The 24,904-nt window shown below is 30.3% G+C and overlaps 2 protein-coding genes and 2 pseudogenes across 2 annotated transcripts in view; 2 read left to right on the plus strand and 2 right to left on the minus strand.

Annotated features, from left to right (window-relative positions):
* The first annotated feature begins 12,996 nt into the window (after positions 1–12,996).
* LOC149877816 (zinc finger MYM-type protein 1-like) lies at positions 12,997–13,752 on the plus strand. The gene has a single exon (XM_090073608.1). It carries the CDS (start codon positions 12,997–12,999, stop codon positions 13,750–13,752), a length of 756 nt encoding a protein of 251 aa, XP_089929734.1.
* A 680-nt stretch (positions 13,753–14,432) lies between these two features.
* LOC149877817 (uncharacterized) lies at positions 14,433–15,090 on the plus strand (annotated as a pseudogene).
* A 2,928-nt stretch (positions 15,091–18,018) lies between these two features.
* Positions 18,019–20,442, minus strand: LOC149877818 (uncharacterized; annotated as a pseudogene).
* A 552-nt stretch (positions 20,443–20,994) lies between these two features.
* The window catches only part of LOC149877819 (uncharacterized), a 68,189-nt gene continuing 64,279 nt past the window's right edge, over positions 20,995–24,904 (minus strand). Inside the window, exons 9-13 of the mRNA XM_090073609.1 lie at positions 24,622–24,879; positions 23,787–24,044; positions 23,408–23,665; positions 22,725–23,021; positions 20,995–22,637 (exon numbers count right to left, since the gene is read on the minus strand). Coding sequence (XP_089929735.1) covers positions 21,022–22,637; positions 22,725–23,021; positions 23,408–23,665; positions 23,787–24,044; positions 24,622–24,879 — 2,687 coding nt within the window. The 3' untranslated portion in view covers positions 20,995–21,021. The remainder of the gene's footprint in view (positions 22,638–22,724; positions 23,022–23,407; positions 23,666–23,786; positions 24,045–24,621; positions 24,880–24,904) is intronic.

Raw genomic sequence — 24,904 nt, forward strand, 5'->3', positions numbered from 1 at the left:
ACCAGGAATGGAGCAAGCCCGTGGGCAGGTTGGACAATGCAGCGTATCATAACGACCTCGCTTACAAATATTTCAACGACCGAAAAAACAGAAATTTGGCAGATCAAATAATGCTCGAAGAAAATAGTAGAGAAATTTGAGCTGTATTTAAATATACACAAATCAAGTAAAAAAAGTTTTAAAAGTAATTAAAAGTAATTAAAACAACACTTAACTAAAAAAAACAAAAAGCAATCAATAATAATAATTTAAAAAACAACCAATAATAACAATTAAAAAGCAACCAAAAAAAAAAATTTATTTTTGTGATGATGTTGAGTCGTAGAGAGGTACTAGAGGTTGAGCTGATTTGTCACTTGTGCAGCACTTTTCGGTGCAATAAAGTTCAGCGCCTTTTACATATCACTTTGGTATGAATGTTTGACAAAGCCAAACCTTGCATTTTGAATTTTCACAATGATACCATTTCATGTATTGACTTGTTAAAGCTTCGCCTAAAACTTTGCGGCAATTTTTACACTTTACTTGGTTTGCAGCTGTTATTATTGTTGGAGTTGCTGTTGTTGTTTGATTTATTTACTGCTCGTCATTAAAGCTTAGCTTAGGTTGTTTTTTAGCTTGCTTTGCTGCTTTTTTGCTCTCAGCATCTTGTAATCTTTCGAGTATTTCAGGTTTACTGAGACACTCCCCATCGAACCTTGGTACATCTAACATTCTTTTGATAAATTGCTGAACTTTTTCTCTGCATAAAACTGTTGAAGTAATATGCTCTTTTGACATGACAATAAACTAACTCTTTTGACATGACAATAAACACCAACATCTAGTGGCTGCAGAATGTGTGACGAATGAGCTGGTAAGCAAATTTACAAGATATTATTTTTGATACAAATTAGTACGACCTGATAGGTGACATGTGTCACATGTCCATCTACGACTAAAATATGAATGCCTACAATGGGATAACTATAATTAGATTTACTTAATTAAGTAATTAATTGATTAATGTAAAGATTAAACTAATTACCTGGAATTTTTTTAATGGCAGGAACTTACACGCCAGTGAGCCAATTCACAAATTGCTTATCTTCCATCCTTCCGAATGGAGATATGGCGTAAACGGCATCGTCTGGACCAATTTCTGTACGGGCGTTTTTTTTATTTAAAAATAATATATGAAGCAAGACTGTATAATGGATTTTTTCATTGTTGCCAACCAATTTCAATGGTCGTTTTGCACCACGCCGGCAAACTATATGTTGCTTTCCTTGATCACCAGAAAAGCCAATTTCATCAAAATTCCACCAATGACATGAAGTATCTTAATTGATTCCTGCTTCGTTGAATTCTCTTTGCAGTGTGTTGAAACACTTTGCTACTATATCTTGCTTGCAAGAAGCGGCTATGAGTGATGAAATATTGTCTATGGCCCTGATGCTTAACTTACGACTCTACCGGTTTATGAAAATTTTATACCAATCTCTCCCTGGTGTACCATTAGGAAACAAATGAGATTGACCTTGGTGTTGCAAATAGTCGGAAACTAGTGTTATGACGTCATTGTAAGTTCTACCAAAGCCCCAATCGGATAATTTGATAAGGATATCTACCAAAAATGATTCAAGTTGTTGCGACAATCTCGTTTTTGAGCCACTCCCAAATGTTTCACCTATGCCGTGGACACGCCTGTGAAGAGTTGCTATGCTGAATGATTGAGCAGATTTGTTTAGTGAAAACTCACCGCTTTGTACTTTGGCCACTGCAAGTGCAACTTACTCTTCGGAGTATGGTTTTTTTTTCTTTGAGAGCAAATTGTTTCGAGGCATATTTTACATTAGAATAGATTTAACAAAAATTGATTTAAAATTTATAAAAATAATTTATAGAGATTGATTGGTCTCTAGAGATTTAATTAATAAAAGCCGCATTTAACAAGTGAGCAATTAGCGTATTTCATTCAACCCCGCATGTCTTCGTTTTCGTTTTTATCTTATATTTTTTTTCCCTGAATACCAAATTTAATTTTGAAAAAAGATTCTTTACCAGCGTAAAAAGTTCTACAAATATACTTATTAAGTTCATTAATATCAAATTTAATTTTCGAGAGTTTTATGTCCATTTTTCAAAAAAAGAAAAAAATATCATGACGCATTCGAAAACTTAAGAAATTATCAAAAAAAGCTTTTTTTTTTTAATCAAAATTTGATATTATTTTATTAAGAAAAAAAACCTCTACAACATAATCAAAAAATAATTGCAAAAAGTTTATTCAATAATTAATTAAGAACTAAAGAATTAGCATAGTCATAACTATTTCATTCTACCCTGTTTAATATAATCGTGTGAAGATGATGGTTTTAACTGAACTTTTAATTGAAGAAAACCGATGATTACGAAGAAGAATATTAGAATACGCCCAATTACGAAAAATACCATTACAAATTTTAAGCTTTAAAAATGATTTGGACTTTCACTCTTTGACCATTACTCTTCAACATGATAGTGGAGCTTTTGAATTGAAAATAAAGTGCGGAATGATTAATTTTGTAAAAAGCGGAGTTTTAATGATATATTTAAGTATGCTCGCAAAAAAAAAATAAAATCAAAGAACGAAAAAGAGTAGAAAAAATATATGAAGAAACTAGAAGAATTTTACACGAGTCAAAAAAATATGACGGATAATAAAATTTTTTAAATGAATTTTATCATCATTGAAAATTTTGACGAAAGCAAATTATCAGTTGGAGAAATTTATTCAGCAACAAAACCAATTCAATACCAGAAGATTCCGCTTTATCATGATTATTCCTCTAAAAAAGGTCCTGTCGTTTTAAGAACTTCCCAGTTATCTCGCTAAGTGTGTTTGAAAGCCGTCGCTTGGAAACGAAAGAACTGACGGGATATTCCATGTCTTTTGTTGCTTTTGACGAGAAAAAGGGTATGACTGCAGAAGAAGAAAAGTTTATTGAAGTAACTGAAAAAATATCAAAATTTCTTCGCGAACAAGTCATCAAAACGACGCCTTTGTTAAAAAAAGGAAGAAGAACAAAAAAAATAATCACTGAAGATTTGTCCATTTTCAAGCACAGAGGATCTGGAGCTCCTCTATTTTTCGGAAAGTTGTTCACAAAAGAAAAAAATATCACTTCTTTGTTTTACAAAAAGAAAACAAAAGAAAAAAAGTGTGTCAAGGAAAATAAAATGCTCGTTAAAACAAATCCTTTGGAATATATTCAAAAAAAGTGCTTTGCCATCGCCTCTTTGAAAATTGAAGGTGTTTTTATCGGCTCGCAGATTGAATCCATCCAAATCAAACTTCCAGAAGTCGTCATCACAAAAAATGCGCCTTCTTTTCAAAGCATCATGTGTGATGATTTGGATTTGGGAGAAGTGGAATTTGATGAAAATTTTTATATTTTTACGCGAATTTGAAAATGATCAATGTCGAAGGAATTGTTTTGCTTCTCGTCGAGCTCGTTAAATATTTGAAAAGTCCCGTCTTTTACAACAGCGAAAGGGTCCAGTTTGGAGACACGTCTTACTGCGGTCACTTGTGTCTTTCCGTCTTGAAAAAATTGGATGAAGGAAACGACTTTCAAAACGTAATAAACACACTTTGGTAAAAAAATAAAATTGGACTTAAATAAAAATGATTGCTAAATTTGGAAGAACAGAATTGGGAACGTATTTTTACAATCCCTATTCAACCTCTATCTCAAGTGAGCTGTATGTCAGAACAGATGGAAATAGCACCATCACGTCGGACATTGATTTCAATTCGAACAAAACCATCAACCTGGCAGAGCCGACCAGCTCTTATGACGCGCGACGAAAAAATATGTGGACACGCAATCGTCAGGAGGAACTTCGGTGGGAACGGCAGACTTGGATTTAAATTTCCACAAAGAGAATCAGACTAGAATCACAGAGATAAGTGAATATTAAAACGAATATTTACACTAGGTCAGAAATAAGAGAATAAGGCTAGAACCACAAGAGAGATAAGTCAATATTAAAACGAATATTGACGCTAGGCTAGAATTTAGAGATTCAGGCTAGAAATGCCGTGATATTGGTCAATATTAAAACGAATATTGACACTAGGCCAGAAATTAGAGAATCAGGCTAAAAACACAGAGAGATAAGTCAATAATAAAACGAATATTGACACCAGGCCAGAAATAAGAGAATAAGGCTAGAATACCGTGATATAGGTCAATATTAAAACGAATATTGACGATAGGCCAGAAATAAGAGAATCAGGCTAGAGTTACAGTGATAGTGGTCAATATTAAAACGAATATTGAAACTAGGCTAGAAATTAGAGAAGTAGGCTAGAAACACACAGAGATAATTCAATATTAAAACGAATAATGACACTAGGTTAGAACTAGTGATCGACCGGAATTCGGTTCGGATCCGGTTTCCGGCCAAAATTACGACCGGAACCGAAATTCCGGTTCATGTTCCGGGTATATTTAAGATTTCGGTTCCGGCCGGATTTCCGGTTCAAAATGCTACCGAAAATATATATTATAAAGCTTTATTTAGCATAATACCGTTATGATCATTATGATAAAAATGATTAAAAAAATTTTTAAATTAGTTGTTAAGCTTGAGAATTAATGTTAATAAAATTTGGCTTTGTTTGAAAACTAATTAATTTTCTTGTTTAAATTAACTTTAAATTAATATTCATATCTTGTAATGTTTTTATCGCTATTATTTGAGCTGAAGTTACACCATTCTGATTCTTACCAGCTCATTTTCTTAAACATATTGTCATGATCCAAATGGACAATTTTGAACCTCCTAAAGATGAATTTGGCTCCTGCAACTCATCTTTTTCGCACATTGTAAAAATTATTGCGCAACTTCGAACAGGGGAAAACGATTAATGTGCATTTTGACAATCCAAAAAATCATTTAGGTGTTAAATGATTTTTTAGGATTGTCTAACTGCTTCTCTATGCCTTGGGTTTCGGAAAAACTTTAAAAAAAAATGTAAAATTTTAGTTATTTTTACTACATTAATTTTTGTTTAAATTAGAACTAACTTTTTAAAAATATATTACTTATTTTCGGTTCCGGTTTCGGTTCCGGTTAGGAATATTTAGAATCTAATACCGGTTTGGTTCCGGTTCCGGCAAAATATCTGTTCCGGTCGATCACTAGCTAGAACTAAGAGAGCTAGGCTAGAAATACACTGAGCAAGAATTTAATTTTATTTTAAAATGTTAATATTACAACGAATATTGACACTAGAATAGAACTAAGAGAATAAGTCTTGAAGTACCTTCAGGAGAATCTTAATTTAATCAGAAATTTAATCACAAGTTTCATTTTTGAAGGAAATAAAGGATTTTAGGGATAACATCTATTACTCAGAAGTTTTAAGTAATTCTATGTAAATAAGGGCTGTTTGGCGGTCTGAGGCATGTGCAATATTTGGGCTTAGAAATTTTTTCATCAGCGTGTGATTTGATTTTCATCCTCTACGTGATTCTCTAATTGACTCTGGACATCTGTCCGTTATTATTTTTACTACTCCTAACCATGATGCTTTTGCGATTTCTTCTCTGAGGCATTCACTGCTCGGTCTTGACCAATGCATGCAAATACATAATAAATTATACAGATTTTAGTTCCATTTCAATATAGAAGATAGAAATTGCATGTTATTTGGGATGCAAATTTTTCTTTTTAAAAAGAGTTTTGATTAATTTTTTCAAATAAGTCAAAGCCGAATATCAAATCTCTGATATCTCAGTTTCAATTTTAAAAAATGTTATAATAATTTCATAAAAATCTAGTTTCTTCAAAGTTGAAAATATTTACAATGAAAAATCAGACAAATAATAAAACTAAGAGGGCGTTGTTTCTTATCAAATTTCTACACAAATCCCAACTTAGAATAAATGTTTGAAATCAGCGATAATACTTACTGATATTTATCGCATTTATCTCTTGGTTGTTTTTATTTGGTTTTCTTTTCAGTAGTGGTTTAAAAGTTGATAAATGTTTTCTGTATAAATCTTTCCGAAATCATAACAGTTTCATTAAAAATTTTACACAACTAAAAACGAAGTCGAAGCTGTTAACGGAATATTAATTCCGTTCCCGATTGTCTAAAAACATTTCTTTACATTTGACTGCCTTCTGGACGTTGCTGTGATAATTTTTCATTGAGTTGGTGATTTGTCGTATTCAAAATACAAAAGAAGTATTTTTAGAGTGCATTTTATGGTGGTACTACCCTAATAATAAATAGTAAAAAAAATGATAACTTCGATGTCTTATTTTGAAAAAATTTTGAACCTCTCTAGATTACAAATACCTGCAACTTTTTCTTTTATCAATCAATAGAAAGTACCCATTTTATTTTTCTACGCCGCAAAAGAATTTTCCCATCTCTAGTAACACCCTTAGCAACCATGTTGTTATTTGCATTTTAGCCCAATTTTAACGCCTACTATTTTAATTTTACGGCACAAAAAAAGGCTTTAAGAATATCAAGTAAATTAAATCAATGTACCTGTATCAATTACAATTCTTTAGTCTGGCGCATATTGATCACTAATAATCACCATATAGGCAAACTTCGGCTTTTTTGAACATGATAAATCGACAAGCTTCATCTGTAGCCATCAAAACATCAAATTAAAAAAAAACCTTAATGACAAAAACATTAAAAATTCTCTGTTAAGTTTAAAATTATACCATATAAAAGCTTGATCAACCTGAGTCGGTGCCCTTATATAAGACTTATTTGATGGCTTTGAAATAATAAAATGATAAAGCGATGTAGAATTAAAATGATAAAACATTAAAGATATAACTAACAAAAAACAAATAAATGACACTTTGGCCTTAATAAGATGACGGTTGAGTAAGCTTTGGTTGGATTTTTTAGTTTTCTTTATACCGTTTTTTTTTACACTCTCTCCGACATACGTACCTATTTGTTCTCGCTTCTCCATATGCCTGCGCAATTCACGAGTCTTATATACTCCCCAGTATATTGTAGAACGAAGACGGTTGTAATACTTTTAACGCATCTCTCTGTAATAAGAAAATAAACAAGTCGAATGTAACTACAATGGTATTTTTAGAACATAGACAAATAATTGCGCTGCTTTGTCTCAAACAAAAGGAATTGATCTGGATTAACTGCAACCTATTTTTAATATATAACACGAAAAGAATCAAAAAAAAGAAGTTAAATTAAGGAAGAAGAAAAAAATCGCGGGAAAAAAACATTTAACGGAAGAAAATGAAAATATGAAAAAATAAAAAAAAATACTAGTTTGATTTAAGTGATAATCACTTAAACAGTTGTTTCTTATGTAATAAATAAAGTAGAATAATATTAACAAAAACTGTTTTGCTTAACTTTTCTTGTACTAAAGAAGAGCAGTTCCTTTTTTTTTTTTAAACGTAACAAATTCATTTTAAAGCCATCTAGTAGCTCATTCAAAAAACCGTAGAAAAAAAGTCCAAAATCACTTCACACAGAAAATAATTCGCTGTTAAATGTAAATACTTTAAATTTATTCAAACAATTTTTTTTTTTTATCAAGATATAGTTTTCTCAAGAAATGTTGTTAATTGTGGTGATATATTCGTGAAATTAAAAAATGAAGAATTATAAATAACTGAAGCTTATTTCTATATTTCAGAGATTCTCCTCGTAAAATTTTTTTTAGATGTAATTTTGATTAAATATGCTATAAAATCACAATTAAATAAATATAAGACAAGAGTAGCGAGGTTTAGTTTTGTCCCATGCTTATTAATCTTTTTTTGTTATACAACTTTCTCGAAGAAAAAAACCCAACTCCATGCGCTTTTCAATTTTAGTTTTAACTTATTGATGCGTTGAAGCTTTTTTTTCAAATTCAGTTTTGAAACATTGCTTTTTTTTCGTGTGATACTATTTCTTTTTATACATTCAAAAAAATTAATGAATTTTATTTCTTATGTGAAAATTTTATAGTTGGTGGGGTAGCTTTCCGTAATATCACTTTAAAAAGCAATTAGGGGTAATTTTATATGTTGATAGCTTGGTACTCGATTGAATTCTATATTCGTAATAGTTTGTAAAGTTGTGTTGATCAAAGGGGATCATCAATCAAAAGTACACGCGTTATGTCAGTATCACCAAAGATTAATGTGCTTAGATGTTAACACAGTATGAAATGTCAATTACTTTTGTAACAAATAGTCAGTTAGAGAAGGTCCGGCCAGTATTGATAATTAAAATATTACTAGTGCAGCATAAACCGTCATAAATTGACTCATTCGGTAGAGATTAATTAGTAACTAGTGTTGCGTTAGAGGTTAATCCACATTAGTGTCACTTATTGATTTTGTTTATGCCATTGCACCACGATTTGATTCTATTTCAAAAGCCTCTATCAGCTTCCTATAAAATATTTTACTCTCCGTACAGAAATTAAAAGAAAAGCTCTCTTCGTCTTTTTCCTACATGCATCAGTAGTTCTTTCATTTTTTGCTTCAATCAATACTCTGCAAGTTTATTACATAATCGTAGTATAAAAATATGTATGAAGAGTACGCAAGTACTTGTTTAAAGATTAAATTGTAGTTTAAAGCCAAAATAAAAGCACCCAAAAGTAAGAACTTTCAGAAAGAATTGACATCTCTTTAGCACAAAAAGGAGAAATACATTCTGACTAATTAATATAAAATATCATCACCAACTTCCCATACATTAAAGTTAATCCTTTTTTCAGACTTACTGGCTCTAGAATGACTCCCTCTTCCCATAGTTTAAGTGAATGTTCATAGGCCTTTCCTCCTGCCCTCCCCTTAACATATCCTACACTCTCTCGTCAAGTGTCCCCCTTTCCAATTGACCATATCACTAGTAAATTTTACTTAAATCTTAGGAAAAAGAAATAACAAAAGCGCTTCTATAAGACTGCTCAAAATATTTTGCCTTTCCCTCCCCTGTCATATGAGAGGGAAAACTTGTCTTCCTCCAAAACATAATTTTTGATCAAATTGCTCCTTTCTCAAAATAGTTTAGGAATGGGAAGGACACAATGTATGCAATTTAATTAAGAACTACAGTTGTGGACAAAAGAATAGTAGTGTGATTAAAATTAACGAATTAATATTATTATCTTTAAACAGTTACTGAAAATGAAATTGTAATACTGGATTATTAATTAAATAGGTGTGAGATGATAAACTAATTAGTAGAAAATTTTAAATTTTTGCTTTTATTTATAATAATAATATAAGTATAAAAAACAGGTTGGACATAATAATAGTAGTATTAATATATTTAATGTTATATTGCAAATAATTTATGTTATTAACAAAAAAATGATATAAATTTATTTAAACAGTAGTAAAAAATTAATATTTAATCGAATGTCCCCGGTTTTTTATCACAGCTTTGCATCTATTCGGCATTGAGTTAATCAAAATTTGACAACGTTCTAAAGGAATGTTGTTCCAAGCATTCTGGACAACTTGCCATAACTCCTGCTGGTTTTTTGGTTTTTGACTATAAACTGCCTCTTTTACATCCGTCCAAAGGTTTTCGATCGGATTGAGATCCGGTGACTGTGCAGGCCAATCCATAACTGCAACCCTATTCTTGATGAACCAACTTTTTACCCTGCGACTGGTATGCTTTGGATCGTTGTCCTGCATATATACCCATCTTAGGGGCATATCTTCTTCTGTATAGGGCAACATGGTATTTTGTAATATTTGAAGGTATATGTCTTGGTCCATAATACCATCAATCTTATAGATTGGCCCTACGCCATAATAAGAAAAACAACCCCAAATATTTATTTTTGCTCCGCCATGTTTTACAGTTTTTATGGTGTATTGCGGTTTGTATGCAGAGTTAGGTGGCCTCCTTATATACATCCTGCGTCCACTTGACCCAAATAAAACAATTTTGCTTTCATCAGACCAAAAAATATTACGCCATTTTGAAACAGCCCAATCTGCATGCGTTTTTGCAAAATGTAATCTTGCTACCACATGCCTTTTTTTCAAAAGGGGAACTTTTCTTGGGCTTCTGGCGACTAACTTACTTTGTACTAACCGCCTACGTACTGTTCTCGAAGAAACACTTAAATTTAAATCTTCTTTAATACGGCGGGAAGTTATAAAAGGATCGACAACAGCAGGACGTTTTATCAATCTGTCTTTATATTCAGTCGTTTTTTGTTTTCGGCCCCTTGTTTCGCGTACATTTTTTCATTTTAGAGCATTTCTAATCATCATAGGAGAACAACTTAATGTCTCTTGAATAAATTTGTATGTTTTCCCTTCTTGTTTTAATTTAATTATTAGTTGTCTCTTTTCTGCACTACAATGCTTTGCACGACCCATAATTTCTATTTATAAAATAAATTTATAGGATTATTTTATATATTTCATTAAATTAACACTAAAATTAATCTTACCTTTAATTAGTCCTACTAAAACCAAATAAACAAAAAGCTAATATAAATAAATTGATAGGAAACAACAGTTATGCTATTTTAACCTAAAAATCTAGATATGTTCGTATATAAAATTCGGGACTTCCCTAAAGCAATTTGAACAGTTTTTCCAACATTTTTTACTCCCATTTCATTATTGAGTGTTTGTATTACTGTTATGCTTAAATTTATTAATTTATATTTAAATTTACATAAAATTATTATCACAAACCATTGTTTTACTAGCCACTACTATTATTTTGTCCACAACTGTACATACACTTGCAGCTCAACGTTAATTTAAATGGATTACAGGAAAGTAACTAGGAAATACCAAACTAGCAGAAGAAAGTGCTCAAAAGAGTTCAGCCAAAGTCACTTAGTAGATAAAGATAAAAAGAGCCCAATAGGTAACATAGGTTAAAACTGAATAATTAGCTTGTAGGACATGATGAACTCTTATTAGTAATTTTAAAATTTAGGCTTACCACAAGACAAAATATAACCTACTAAAGATGGTAGAAAAGGGAGAAAAACAAATACAGCCTTTTCAAAAAGTTATCTCTTACAATTTACCAACAGGTAACCCGAAAGAGGCACTATGATATTTATATACTAAAGGGAGAACCTTAAACTGGACAGTTTTAGCAAAATGCGTTTTAAAAGTAGATATAATCGTTTTTTATATATATTTAAAAAAGATTGACAACCATCGACTATTGCTTAATGGTACAGTAAAACAAAAACTGGACTTGCATTTGGCTATTGGTAAAAAGAGAGAGCAGAACATTTGTCGCATTCATTGAGTATGACTCATTAAGTAGGACAAAAAATATATTGAATGGAAAAAATATATAAGAATTAAAAATGAACGGTGTTTAATTCCATAACTTTAAAAATCAGTTTAATAATTGTAAAGGTTGTCAAATTAGAATATATAGCAGACATGGTGAAGAACTTGTATTTTAAAATACATATGCATTTGAAATCTTTTACTAGCCGAACTTGTTCTAAATTGTTAAAGAATTTTTAAAGCTGAATAAGATCTCCTCTTTTTTGTTTCCTTTTTAATGCTGTTATAATGTTTAATCGCTTCAGTCGTTCTTCGAATATCAATTTTCTCAGCCCACTATTCAGTCGAGTTACTCTGTGTTGAACTTTTTCTAATAAAATCATTGCCCATTTTAGCTTGTTGCGACCATACACTAACTGCAAACTCTAAGAGAGGTCTTGTATGTCAAAAAGATATTTCTCAACAGTTTGATGTTATCAATACCAGTAAAAGCTTTTCTCAACATTCCAATAATTTTATTAGCTTTAAATGAAGCAGCAACCACTTGATTTTTCCATTTCATAGTTTTTGGGAATACAACTCCAAGATCTCTTTCTAAATCAGATGTTTTTAAAACAATTCTTCACATGCTTTAAACTCTACACTTATTTTTATAACCATATTGCATTACTAAACTTTTCTCCAAGTTAAACTTCACTAAACATTTGCTAGACCACTCAACCATATTTTCTAGATTGTTTTGTAAGTTTAAAACCTTTTCTTCTTTAGAAAGTTAGCTCCTTTGTATCATCAGCAAACATTTTAGTTAGTCTTTTAAACAGCCTAGGCAAGTCATTTGCAATTATAACAAATAGGGCCCAATATTGAGCCTTGCGGAACTGCACTGAACATCTCTCTTCTATCCAACTTAGACTTGCCTAAAACTACACGTTGTCTGCGTTTTTATAAGAAAGCTTCAATTTATCTTAGATAAAATCCTCTAGTACCATGGTCTTCCAACTATAGTAATAGTCTTTTTAGCGGAACGGTGTCAAAAGCTTTAGTTAAATCTAAAAGTATTTCATTAGCTAGGATGGTATTTGGCAGACAATAGATATGACAATATTCTCCAAGTTAAACTTGCAAGACAATATGGTCCAACGTTTCCAATAGATTTGTTGTACACGGTTTACTTTTCACAAATCCATTTTGCTCTTTGTAAGTGAGTTTATTATCATGCAGATATTTTTCTAAACATGACCTAAGCATATCTTCTAATATTTTACATGAAACAGATGTGAGTGATAATGACTTATAATTGCCTAGATGAAAATTATCACTTTTCTTAAATAATGGTGTGATGTTGGAAAATCTGCACTGTTTTGGCCAGCATCTATTTTTTAATACGATAACTTTTAAAAACAATAACTCGATACAATAGCTTTTTAATACAATAGGATTTGTTAAGTCAGCTTCACCTGTTTTTAAAATATCCAATGTGCTTAATCTTTTGGCTAGTTCATCAAAACTTACTTGAAATACTTTTTTACTTTTTACTTTACTTTTAACAATTTTACAGCCTAACAAAAAAAGAATCTAAGTAATAGTCCCAATCAACCTGTGTTGGTTTTTCGAAAACGTACATGTGGTAGTCAGAAGCAATCATTTTGTCAGCAATGGTACAAACTGTTTCCATGGTTGCATTACAACGAATGTAACAATACAAATTTATGCTGCTATTGTATGCTAATGGATATGCATAATTTATCATCTTCAAAATGCAGCGAGGTTGTTTTCACAAAAACTGGATTTTCTAATTGGAAAAACGGTTTACAAAAAATCCAGAAACACCGAAATGCTCTTTCTCATCGAGAAGCCATCGAGAAGCTAATAACTATTCCTTTAACAACTAAAGATATTGGTGAACTTCGTAGAAAAACTTATGCTGAGGAAAAAATGGTAAATAGAGCAATTTTAATAACAATAATCACGAAGATTCAATTTCTCGCCAGACAAGGTATTGCTCTGCGTGGTAATTACAATTCAGACAAAGATTATAAAGAATTTAATTCAAACTTTTCTCAGCTACTTAATCTAAGAAGCAAAGATAATCCCGCTTTAACTAAATGGATGAGAAAGTCGCAAGATAAATTTACGAGTGCAGCTATCCAAAATGAAATTCTGCAGATAATGGGTCTCACTATACTTAGAAAAATTACATCCAACATTTCTGGAAAAAGGTTTACTATTATGGTAGATGAAACCACAGATCAGTCCAACACTGAGCAAATGGTGATTTACTTGCGATATGTAGATGAAGATGACTTGGAAGAGCATGAAGTGTTTGTCGGACCTTATAGTATGGAAAACACATCAGCTGAAAGTCTTACTGCAACTATCAAAGATGTTCTTATGCGGATGAATCTTTCAATTAATAATTGTTGCGGTCAATGTTATGATGGTGCCAGCGTCATGACAGGTTGCAAGTCTGGAGTAGCAAAGTGAATATGTGACCTCTAACCCAAAGCACTATATTCCCATTGTTATGGTCACGCTTTGAACTTAGTAGTACAAGATACTGTTCGATGAAAACTGTTCATGAAATTACAAAGCTAATAAAAAAATCTCTTAAACGTGAATGCCTTTTCAATAAGATAAAAGAAAATATTCTCCCTGGGACACCCGGTATTCGTATACTCTGCCCTACTCGCTGGACGGTAAGAGCAGAATCAATTTATTCCATATCTGAAAACTATAAAGCTCTACAAGTTGCTTGGGAAGAAGCTAAATCTGAGACAAAAAACAGTGAGATCGTTGCTCGAATAGGCGGAGCTGCAGCACAAATGGAAAAATTCCCTTTCTTGTTTGGAATTGAATTGGGCATTATTATTTTTTTCGTGGTAGACATTTTATCAAAAAGCTTGCAAAAGGTTACACTTTCGGCTAGTGAAGGTCAGAAAGTTGTTGAAAGAACTTTAATTACATTGAAATCTATCCGGTCTGAAAATTCATTTGAGCTATTTTGGAACCGTATTGAAATCAAAAGAAAATTACTTCAACTAGAAAAACCTGCTTTGCCCTGCAATCGCAAAGTACCTCGTTGATTTTAAATAGGTGCATCTGCATCAGTATTATCTGAAAATTCTAGTTTTGACTTTTTCAAGATATATTTTGAAGCTATAGAAATGACAATTGGCCGTATTCAATCTAGATTTGAACAACAAGGATATTTAATGCTTCTAAAGATAGAATCAGTACTTACAAATGTTTCATCTGAAGGTAGTTCAATAAATAACGAAGTTCTTGATTTCTATGCAACAGATTTGAATGCTTCAAGGCTGCATGCACAATTACAAGTTATGAACGAATCCACAACTCAACCATTAGATGCTCTACAAAAAGTCCTTAATTTTGTCAGGTAAGATTTGAATGGAGTTCCTATAAACCTTAGTGTTATTTATTTAATAATTACGATCGTCAGTGTATCTCAAATTGACTAACATATGCACTAAAATGCGTATTTGTATGCTAATTATTACACATAATTTTTTATGTATTACAGAGAAGCAAATGAAGTTGAAAAGGAATCATTATCAGAAATCAGGAAGTTGATAAAACTTATTCTTCTGATACCAGCAACAAACGCCACTAGCGAGAGAGCTTTCAGCACACTAAGAAGAATCAAAATTTGTTTAAGAAGTACCATGAATCAAGCACGGTTAAACTGGTGTATGCTGTTGAATATACACACACAAAAACTGATGAACTTAACATAATAGATATATAGCCAATGATTTTTGTAGCCGAAGTGAAGTTAAAAAAACTGTATTTGGACAATTTTGAAAAAAAATCTAGAAATTGCAGTAATGTTTTATAAAATTCTTATACTATATAACACTTGAAGTTTGTAAAAGTAGTCTTATGAATCATAAGACAAGTACTTTTTTAAAAAAAATTGTGAAGAAGAACATATATTTAATAACCATAAGATTATATCTTTGAAAGATGTTATATTGTTGTACATGGGCTAATGCAGTTATAATTTTGTACAGGGACTTGTATGATACAAATCCCCACATAATATAACATCTTATAAAGATGTTGTAATACTATATAAATGTAATATTAATATAACATCTTTATAAGATGTTACATGTAATATTATAAAAATGTTAAATCATGTGGTATTAATAATATGATAATATATCATCTAGTATAAGATGCTATACCATATATAAGATATCGTCTATTGACAAGTAAAACTCATTAAGTGACTCTGCAGCTAATTTGAGATAATCAAGTTTTAGTTAGTTTGCTTTATTCAAATTCCATTTATTGAGATATCAATGTGATATCTCCAGATAAAATACTACTATTTGATTTACACACTTATTGACTTTTTCTTGAAATATGTTGTTAATATTTGGGCATCATAATGTATAAATGTCAATTTCCCATAAAGCTGTAATTAATGAGTTTTACTTGTCAACCAACGATATATTAAGCTTAATATATATAATAATGTAACATCTTAATAAGATGTTATATCATAATGATTCAATCATTTTTTATTGATATCTATGATTATTGGGCGCTACTACACTTTCTCCCCCTCCCCTTCCCCCTTAATTTTATGATTGATTCTGATAGAGAATTTTATGCTGATTAAGAATTGTATAAAAATATAGGCCTCAAAATCAATGGAAAGTGCTCTAATCTGAAGTTGAAAGTACAAAAATATACCACAAATCGCTAATATTTGCATCTTGAAAAATAATATTTTTTTTTGTATGCAAATGTAGATAAAATTTCTCAAAGAACCTGCTTTTTATGCAAGGTCCTTTTGCAGCGCTTGACTGGACATCTCCAAATGACTTGATCGACTGAACCATTCTTTACTTGCTGTGTGCAGGGCACGTTACATACACTACAATTCATACTTTCAGCGAGTAAACCATAAGTTCTGCACCAGTGAATTGTAGCTTCGATATCGTATTTGAATTTCGCTCCTATTTCTGTCAAAGAAAGTGAGTCAAAAGCGTCTATTGTTGGTCTTTGAAGAGCCATGATATGTAGACAAATGAAAAAACAGAAAAACTATTTTGAAGCATTCCTTTTTATACGAAAAACATAATAAAAATAAATTAACTTGAAGTATTAAAAGAAAGTCAATAGTTTTAAATATATATATTTTTAATAAAAACAACTTCAACTTCTTTTAAAGGTAATTGTAGTATATAATCAATGAAAGAATTTTTCAACTTATTTAACAAAAGTTTTAAAAGGTACTCAAGCTAACAAACTAAGAATCCAGTTGAAGCAAGTTGACGCGATAAGAGTAAATTCCATTGATTTCCATTACCTGCTAGTAAAAAAAAAGCGGTCAAATGGGGTAAAAATCTGTAATGCGCGTTTTTACTTTTACGCAAATTTACACAGAGCTGCAGTAATATACCAAAATATAACGGTAAAATTGTATCAATCCTCATAAAAAAAGGATTTCAAATATACACCTGATTATGCATTTACTGCACTGCGGTTACACCGGTTCTTATTTCTATTATTTGAAATCTTTAATATAAAAAATAAAAACCAGGTTGTTAATACTTTTGAAAAGATGACTTTTAAACAAACAAAAAATCAATTTTATGACGTCAATGAGTTCAAACAAAAAATAAAGGAATGCTGGGAACAAATAATCTTAAACAATTGAGAAATCTTAATCACTAAATGCCAAATAGAATTATTAAAGTAATAAAAAAAAAAAAGGTGAACCAACTCTCTTAATTATTTTAATTATTTAATTGACGACCGAATTGACGACTAATAATTGACGGCTGAAAACAATTAAATCAACATCTGTTAATTAAGAAAAAAAAATAATACTGGTCATAAAACTTTGTTGTTTAAAAATAAAAAAAGTTTCAAATATAATCTGTTATTTTTTAATATACTAAAAGATTTTAGTATTTCAATTTATTTTATGTGTATTTTAATTTAGTAAATTCTTACTATGCTAATAATAATACTTTAAGAGCTGTTGCTATTAACAACTGCTATTAACAACTGTTAATTAGGGACTTTCATAAGGTTCATAAGGGGTAGTCTTGGCGTATGAGATTTCGGTGAAATATTCATAGGGGATAAATCAATCCGTAATTATAACATTAAAAAAATTAATATCTGTTTTTTGAAAATAAAATACAATGGATGATATTTTACTTAAAAAAAAAAGATTGTATAAAATGGCTACCAGACCATGGCTTATCAACAAGTGGCACTTTAGATGAGTTGCATATCAGATTCAAAAATTTAAACTGTATCCATCCCTAACTGAAAAACTAAAAAGAAAAGCAGAAAGAATTTTTGTATATAAAACTTTCTTGGATCCTACAAATATCGCGCCTTTAACTGCTCCTTGGACTAGCGACGGTTCATTGTATCCTTATATAACTTCATCTATGTTTAAAAAGTATGCTTGAAATAAAAGAGAAGGCAGCAATTGGGACAGCAAAAAAACGGGTATATTATTTTAACAAGTAGAAAAATTGTGACTGTTAAAGCTTGAACAGATTTTAGTTTACCTGATACGTTGTTTGTTAGAGGACTTACACAAAAATCTTACGGAGAACAAATTCGTCCTGCTGTAATTTTATTTAAATACAACTTTCCACAAAAAGCTCATTGTGAATGTCCTGTTGGTTCAGTGGGCCATGTTTTTGAAAACATTTGCTGCCATGTTCTTGCATTGTTATTATTTTTAAAGTACTTTTATGAAACAAAAGAAAAAATATTATCCCTTATTTGTACTGAACAACTTCAAAAATGGCATTGTCGTAGTAAAAAAGGTTCAATACCTATGGTTCCACTTCGCCAAATTAAACTTACTTCAGCACGTTTTGCTTCAAAAAAAATTTTAAAAAATGTACATGAGGAAAAAAATTGTTGTTGCACACCCAGAAAATTCAAAATTCAAAAGAGATATTCTTAAAATAAAACTTAATATAAAATCTAAAAAAAAAAGATGCACAAATTCCTTTCGAATCGCATTGTTACAAAGTTTCACCGAAATCAAGTGTAAAGTCTTCATCACTTTTTGACTACCTTAATTATCGCTTCACAAAAATGGCTGCATGTTGCTTGATGGATCATGATTATATTAAAGAAAATCAAACCTAAAATGCTGACCTTATTTTTCCAGATACTAAAATTGTTGTTTTTTCGAAACCAGTCTTTATCTAATGCTATACAATGTGGTTTCTTTACTTTAACAGATGATGAAACATACGGTTCAAGTCCTGATGCTTTGGAAGCTCCAAACTTATTACTTGAAATAAAAATCAGAGGAGAAAGTTCAAAAGAACCATTGTCAAACTTATTTAAATCACCTGCCTGTTTTATTCAAACACAACTTCAAATGTACACAATCATACTACTGCTTTCTTTGTCCTATCATCCTGAATCAAAAACTGCTAAGTACTTCCTTATCCAGAAAAGCAACATTTTGTGGGATGTAGTAAAATGTTTAATGGACAGTATCTTTTCAAATACATCAATACCAGATTGGCCACATAAAGAATACAAGTTATTTGCAACTCAAAACTCTTAGACGAGCTTCGAAAGTGTTAAACCATTACGTACCCATATTAATAAATTAATACGTAAACTTCCTATTGTAAATTTTAGTACCTTGTAATAAATAACAATAATAAAAAAACTACCAAAATACTTTCAAAGAAACATTTTTACATTTATACTTTTAAATACTATTTTTCAGGATTTGGTTCAATAGGATCCATTGTTAAATTAACAATATGACACAAAGTCTTCCATGTTGATGAAAGTTAGTCTAGTCTTGGCATAGGTTAAACTGTATTAAGAATTGACCAATCTCTAACATGCCCTATAAATCGTTCAACATGAATTCTGGTTGAAGCAATATTAAAATTTGTTGAAACATCCCCCGTGTGAAAACTTTTCCAAATTTTTTTGTGCTGGTCGGTTTAAATAAACACCTTTCATCGAATAATAATTTGGACCGCGAAACCTCGATCAGCCATTAATTCATGTTCATGTTAAGCCAACTTAACACATCAGTTTTTTCTGCTGTTGAACTATCTGATATTGAACCTGGAAAAATATTACTGAACGAAAGACCACTTCCATGAGGTGAAATACTAATCAATGCTTTTCCTGTTTGTGTGTTTTTGTAATGAGAAAACATAAGAGTGTTTAAATCAAAATTAGTTGCATGTTGAAATTTAAATTCTGTGCAGTCTATAATCATATCAGTTAGACCATGTCCAATCTTGACAAATATTTCTGGCATTCTTTTTAATAAATATCCATTATCAGGATGAAGATCACCTTCATCAAACAATGTTTCTAAAAATATTATCCATGCAACAAAAGTCTATCAACTGTGCTTTCAGAAACTGATAACATGTGCCACAACTCCCAAGTGTAATGCATGACGACAATAGTTAAAACTGAAAATAATTCAGCTCTTTTATCTAAAGCTCGATTACCAGTGCCTTTAACATCTTGATATTCAATAGCATGTAAATATGGACTAGTAACATTGAATAAAGCATTAAACTTTTCAATGGATAAACCACAAAGGTATTTAAATGATGAAGGTTTATTATCTTTTACAATATTATGATATGATAACTTTGTTAATAATAAAAATATTTGTTTCTTTCTACTTCTTTTAGTAATTTATTTTTAGAATTTTTGGAGAAACTTTACATTTATTTGTGGGGTTTTTTTTTTCATTTTCTAGCCTCTTGATTTTTACATTAGCTTCTTAAAGTTGTTATTTTAATGATTTATTGTTTTTAAATGAACTAGATAACATAGAATTTAGCTACAATTTTGAAGGACGACGCTTAAGTTTACGAACATATTTTGAAATTATTATTTTAGTAGGAGATTTCCGACATGAATGCACAGTAATAGTAGGAGTTTCTTGATTAATTAGGTTGTAAGCGATATCTAATTTTTTTTTAAACAAATTCAATTTTTGTTCATCAAAAGATGTTGGTTCTTTAAGTCGTTTAAATCGAATAAAACATTTATTTTTATGAATAATATACTGAGATGGTGTGACAACAACATCGGGTAATGAGTTGAAGTGTTCCCTTTTTCCTGAACTCCAGTGTTACAACAAATGTGTCCGTTCTTCCAATTCATGCCTTAAGTTTTTAAGATCTTTTGATACTGTGTTTGAAGATTTTAAGATCTTTTGATATTGTGTTTGAAGATTTTCATTTTTTGGCAGGGAATTAATACTTTCCATCTTCTTAATGCTATTGAAACATAAAGATGAAGAACGAAGCCACTTCATGGTGTTAATTCTTTTTTAATACTATTTATTTTAATAAGAATTATCTAATGTTAGACTAGCCAAGTCATTTACTCCCTATGGAAAAGTCATACAATGAAACCGCGCTCAGTGAAAGTCCGTTATTAGAGCTAATCCCATATTGTTTAGAAAACTTCTTTAGAAAAATATTTCCGTCAATAAATTTTCGCTCGAACATGATCTTCTTTCAAACAAACTTCTGTTCATTTGTAAAAATCTCAATCAGTAATTCAATACAACGATTTACTTTGTTATGGACTCCTCAATCCCACTTTCAGTATAGACATACCGAAAGAAAATATCAGAACTGTTCTGACTTACAAACAGAGCGTTTATCGTGTGCAAAATAACACTTTAAGAAAAAAAACTAGAAATGTTGTCTTACAAGTAAATTAACTTTATAGAACCTAAAATAGTTTACAAGATAACCATTCATTTTCATCCCGCTTCATTTCGTCCAAACAAATAGCTAAATTATTTTTAGTAGCCAATGTTGATGGATGATTAATTCCTAAGATATCAGATTGTATTTTATAAACTTGATTATATATTTCCAGAGCTTCGTTATATTTCCCCATTCCTTGGAAACAGCTTGCTATATTACTTTTTGTAACCAATGTTGAAGGATGATTGATTCCTAAAATGTCAGTTCGTAATTTTTCGACTTGATTATAAATTTCCAAAGCTTCGTTATATTTCCCCATTCCTTTGAAACAGCTTGCTATATTACTTTTTGTAAGCAATGTTGATGGATGATTGATTCCTAAAATGTCAGTTCGTAATTTTTCGACTTGATAATAAATTTCCAAAGCTTCGTTATATTTCCCCATTCCTTGGAAACAGCTTGCTATATTACTTTTTGTAAGCAATGTTGATGGATGATTGATTCCTAAAATGTCAGTTCGTAATTTTTCGACTTGATAATAAATTTCCAAAGCTTCGTTATATTTCCCCATTCCTTGGAAACAGCTTGCTATATTACTTTTTGTAAGCAATGTTGATGGATGATTGATTCCTAAGATATCAGATTGTATTTTATCAACTTGATAATAAATTTTTAAAGCTTCGTTATATTTCCCCATTCCTTTGAAACAGCTTGCTATATTACTTTTTGTAAGCAATGTTGATGGATGATTGATTCCTAAGATATCAGATTGTATTTTATCAACTTGATAATAAATTTCCAAAGCTTCGTTATATTTCCCCATTCCTTGGAAACAGCTTGCTATATTACTTTTTGTAAGCAATGTTGATGGATGATTGATTCCTAAGATATCAGATTGTATTTTATCAACTTGATAATAAATTTTTAAAGCTGCATTATATTTTCCCATTCCATACAAACAGCTTGCTATATTACTTTTTGTAAGCAATGTTGATGGATGATTGATTCCTAAGATATCAGATTGTATTTTATCAACTTGATAATAAATTTCTAAAGCTTCGTTATGTTTTCCCATACTATCTAAACAGTCTGCTATATAAAGTTTTGTAACCAATGTTGATGGATGATTGATTCCTAAAATGTCAGTTCGTAATTTTTCGACTTGATTATAAATTTCCAAAGCTTCGTTATATTTCCCCATTCCTTTGAAACAGCTTGCTATATTACTTTTTGTAAGCAATGTTGATGGATGATTGATTCCTAAGATATCAGATTGTATTTTATCAACTTGATAATAAATTTTTAAAGCTTCGTTATATTTCCCCATTCCTTTGAAACAGCTTGCTATATTACTTTTTGTAAGCAATGTTGATGGATGATTGATTCCTAAGATATCAGATTGTATTTTATCAACTTGATAATAAATTTCTAAAGCTTCGTTATGTTTTCCCATACTATCTAAACAGTCTGCTATATAAAGTTTTGTAACCAATGTTGATGGATGATTGATTCCTAAGATATCAGATTGTATTTTATCAACTTGATAATAAACTTTTAAAGCTTCATCATATTTTCCCATTTCTTTGAAAGAGTCTGCAATATTACTTTTTGCATTCATTACTGATGGATGATTGATTCCTAAAATATCAGTTTGTATTTTATCAACTTGTAGATTTCTAAAGGTCACTATTTCCAAAAATTAAAACAGTTACTTTTTAAAAATACCTTTAGTCTGAAGTAAAGATATTACTTCTTCTTTAGCATTCTGCTCCTCAAATAAATGCAAAACACTGTATCTTTTTGAAGCTATCAATGAGTATTTTATGATCTCCTGATAACGTACAGGTTCATGTTCAAATAGCTTTTTTAAAAAAGCCATCAACTTTAATTGATCATTATCATAATCATGATCAATGTGTTCGATGATATAATCAACTTCATACAAACAAGTGAGATATGCAAAATTTTTCCAGTCAGAAGATAAACGCTCAAGTAAAATTTTCTCAACACTCTCAAAATGTTCTAGAAAAAAAAAAAAAAGTTGTTAAAACAAATAATAAAATAAAAAAAAGAAATTAAAGTTTGTTAAACGAAATTAATAAAAAAGATAATTAATATTCAAAAGGATATTAAAACTTTTAACTAAATTGAATTGTTTTACCTGCTAGTAAAAAATTTTTTTTTGAAGAATAACAGATGAAGTTCAAGTCAAGAATATGTTTTTAAAAAATTTGGTTTTCGTAATAAAATAAAAGAAAAAGTGATTTTCAAATCCTAAGATGAAGTGGAAGCTTGAAAAACTTGCACTAAAAATGATGATCGTAATGATAAAGTAATGATCATTACACTTTTTAGCATGACATTAACACAATATTAAAACAATATTCTCCAAAACTACAGTTTCTTACCATCCAATGCAACTCCAAGACAAACATCAAAGCGGTTAGTGGTATTGAGAGACATTTCAATTAAATCTTTATAATCAATAGGTCTGATCTCATACAGTCTCTCAAGAAATGAGGCCATTTTTGACTGGTCATCTTGGTTATCATTGTCAATTTGTTCTAAAATACTGTCTATGTCCTGTACACAAGTGTGCCGCGCAAATCTTCTCCAGTCAGGTGATACTTTTTCAATCAGAACCCTTTGAAGTGTTTCATAATTTTCTAAACAGAGAACAAATGTTTTACTTCAATAATATTCTAATACACTATGAAGTAAACATCACCTTCAGTATCAACATTTGGTTCAAATGTTGAGATTTTGAAAATGCTGAAACTTATTTACCGCCCAAAGTTATGCCAAACAAAACATCCAATCTTCCTAAAGCAGTAAGAGTGTTGGAAATAATCGCTTTAAATTCATATGGACATGTTTCAAAGAGCTTCTCAAGGAATGATGACATCTTTGATTGATCATCCTCATTTTCTACATCAATATGTTCAACTATAGAATCAATGTCTACTAGATTAGTCTCACGAGCAAATCTCTTCCAGTCAGTTGATACTCGTTCAATCACAATGGTACAAAATTTTTTAACATTTTCTAAAAAAAAGCAAAGAAAAAAATATATATATATAAAATCAATAATAAAATGAAACAAATAAAAGTGCAATTATAAATTTGAAATTATAAACCTGCTATTTTAGACTTCAAATTATATAAAAAATTTAAATATCAAATCAAAACTAGCATTCTAAAACACTCCATTTTGCACTGACTATGTTTCAAGAAGACATGTAAAGCAAAACAAACTATTGCTAAACTGAAGCAGTTAAAGATGCTGTTATAGACAAGAAATATGAAAGAAATATAAAAGCTTAGCGTCACTTCCAATTGAATAAGCTTTATCAGGAGCTAAAAGTTGAGATTCTTAGTTTGGTGTATTAAACAAGTTTAAATAAATTACAAGCTTTAAGAAGAGGGTTCAAACTAGATAAGAATTTTTGATAATGATGTCACCAAAGAAGTTACACAGTATATATTTGTATATTTGTCACCAAATCATTTAAACAACAAGTTTAATAAGTCAAGATATTTTACTACATAGAATTAATTTACCACCTAATAAATAGACATAAACTTAACTACTTATTGCAAAGACATAAAATTAAAAACTTACCATCCATTTCTACTTCTAATAAAATATCAAATCTTCTTAAATCATAGAGTGAGTTTGCTATCACTTCTTTATAGCCTGATGGATTGATTTCATGAAGCTTTTGAAGGAATGCAGCCATTTTTAATTTGTTATTGTCATTCTCTTTGTCAACTTGTTCTACAATACTGTAAACATTACTTAAGTAAGTGTTAAAAGCAAATCTTCTCCAGTCAGGTGATAGTCGCTCAATCAAAGTTTTATCTTTTTCATGCTCTGAAACTAAGGTAAAAAATTTTAAAAATTA

Source organism: Hydra viridissima, unplaced genomic scaffold, assembly GCF_058129835.1.
Source record: "Hydra viridissima isolate aposymbiotic clone 2 unplaced genomic scaffold, HvirCarnegie_v1 scaffold_16, whole genome shotgun sequence".
NCBI classification, from domain to species: Eukaryota; Metazoa; Cnidaria; class Hydrozoa; order Anthoathecata; family Hydridae; genus Hydra; species Hydra viridissima.

Coding starts and splice junctions, on each gene's coding strand:
- LOC149877816 (XM_090073608.1), top strand. CDS start 12,997: ATGGATATGCATAATTTATCATCTTCAAAATGCAGCGAGGTTGTTTTC.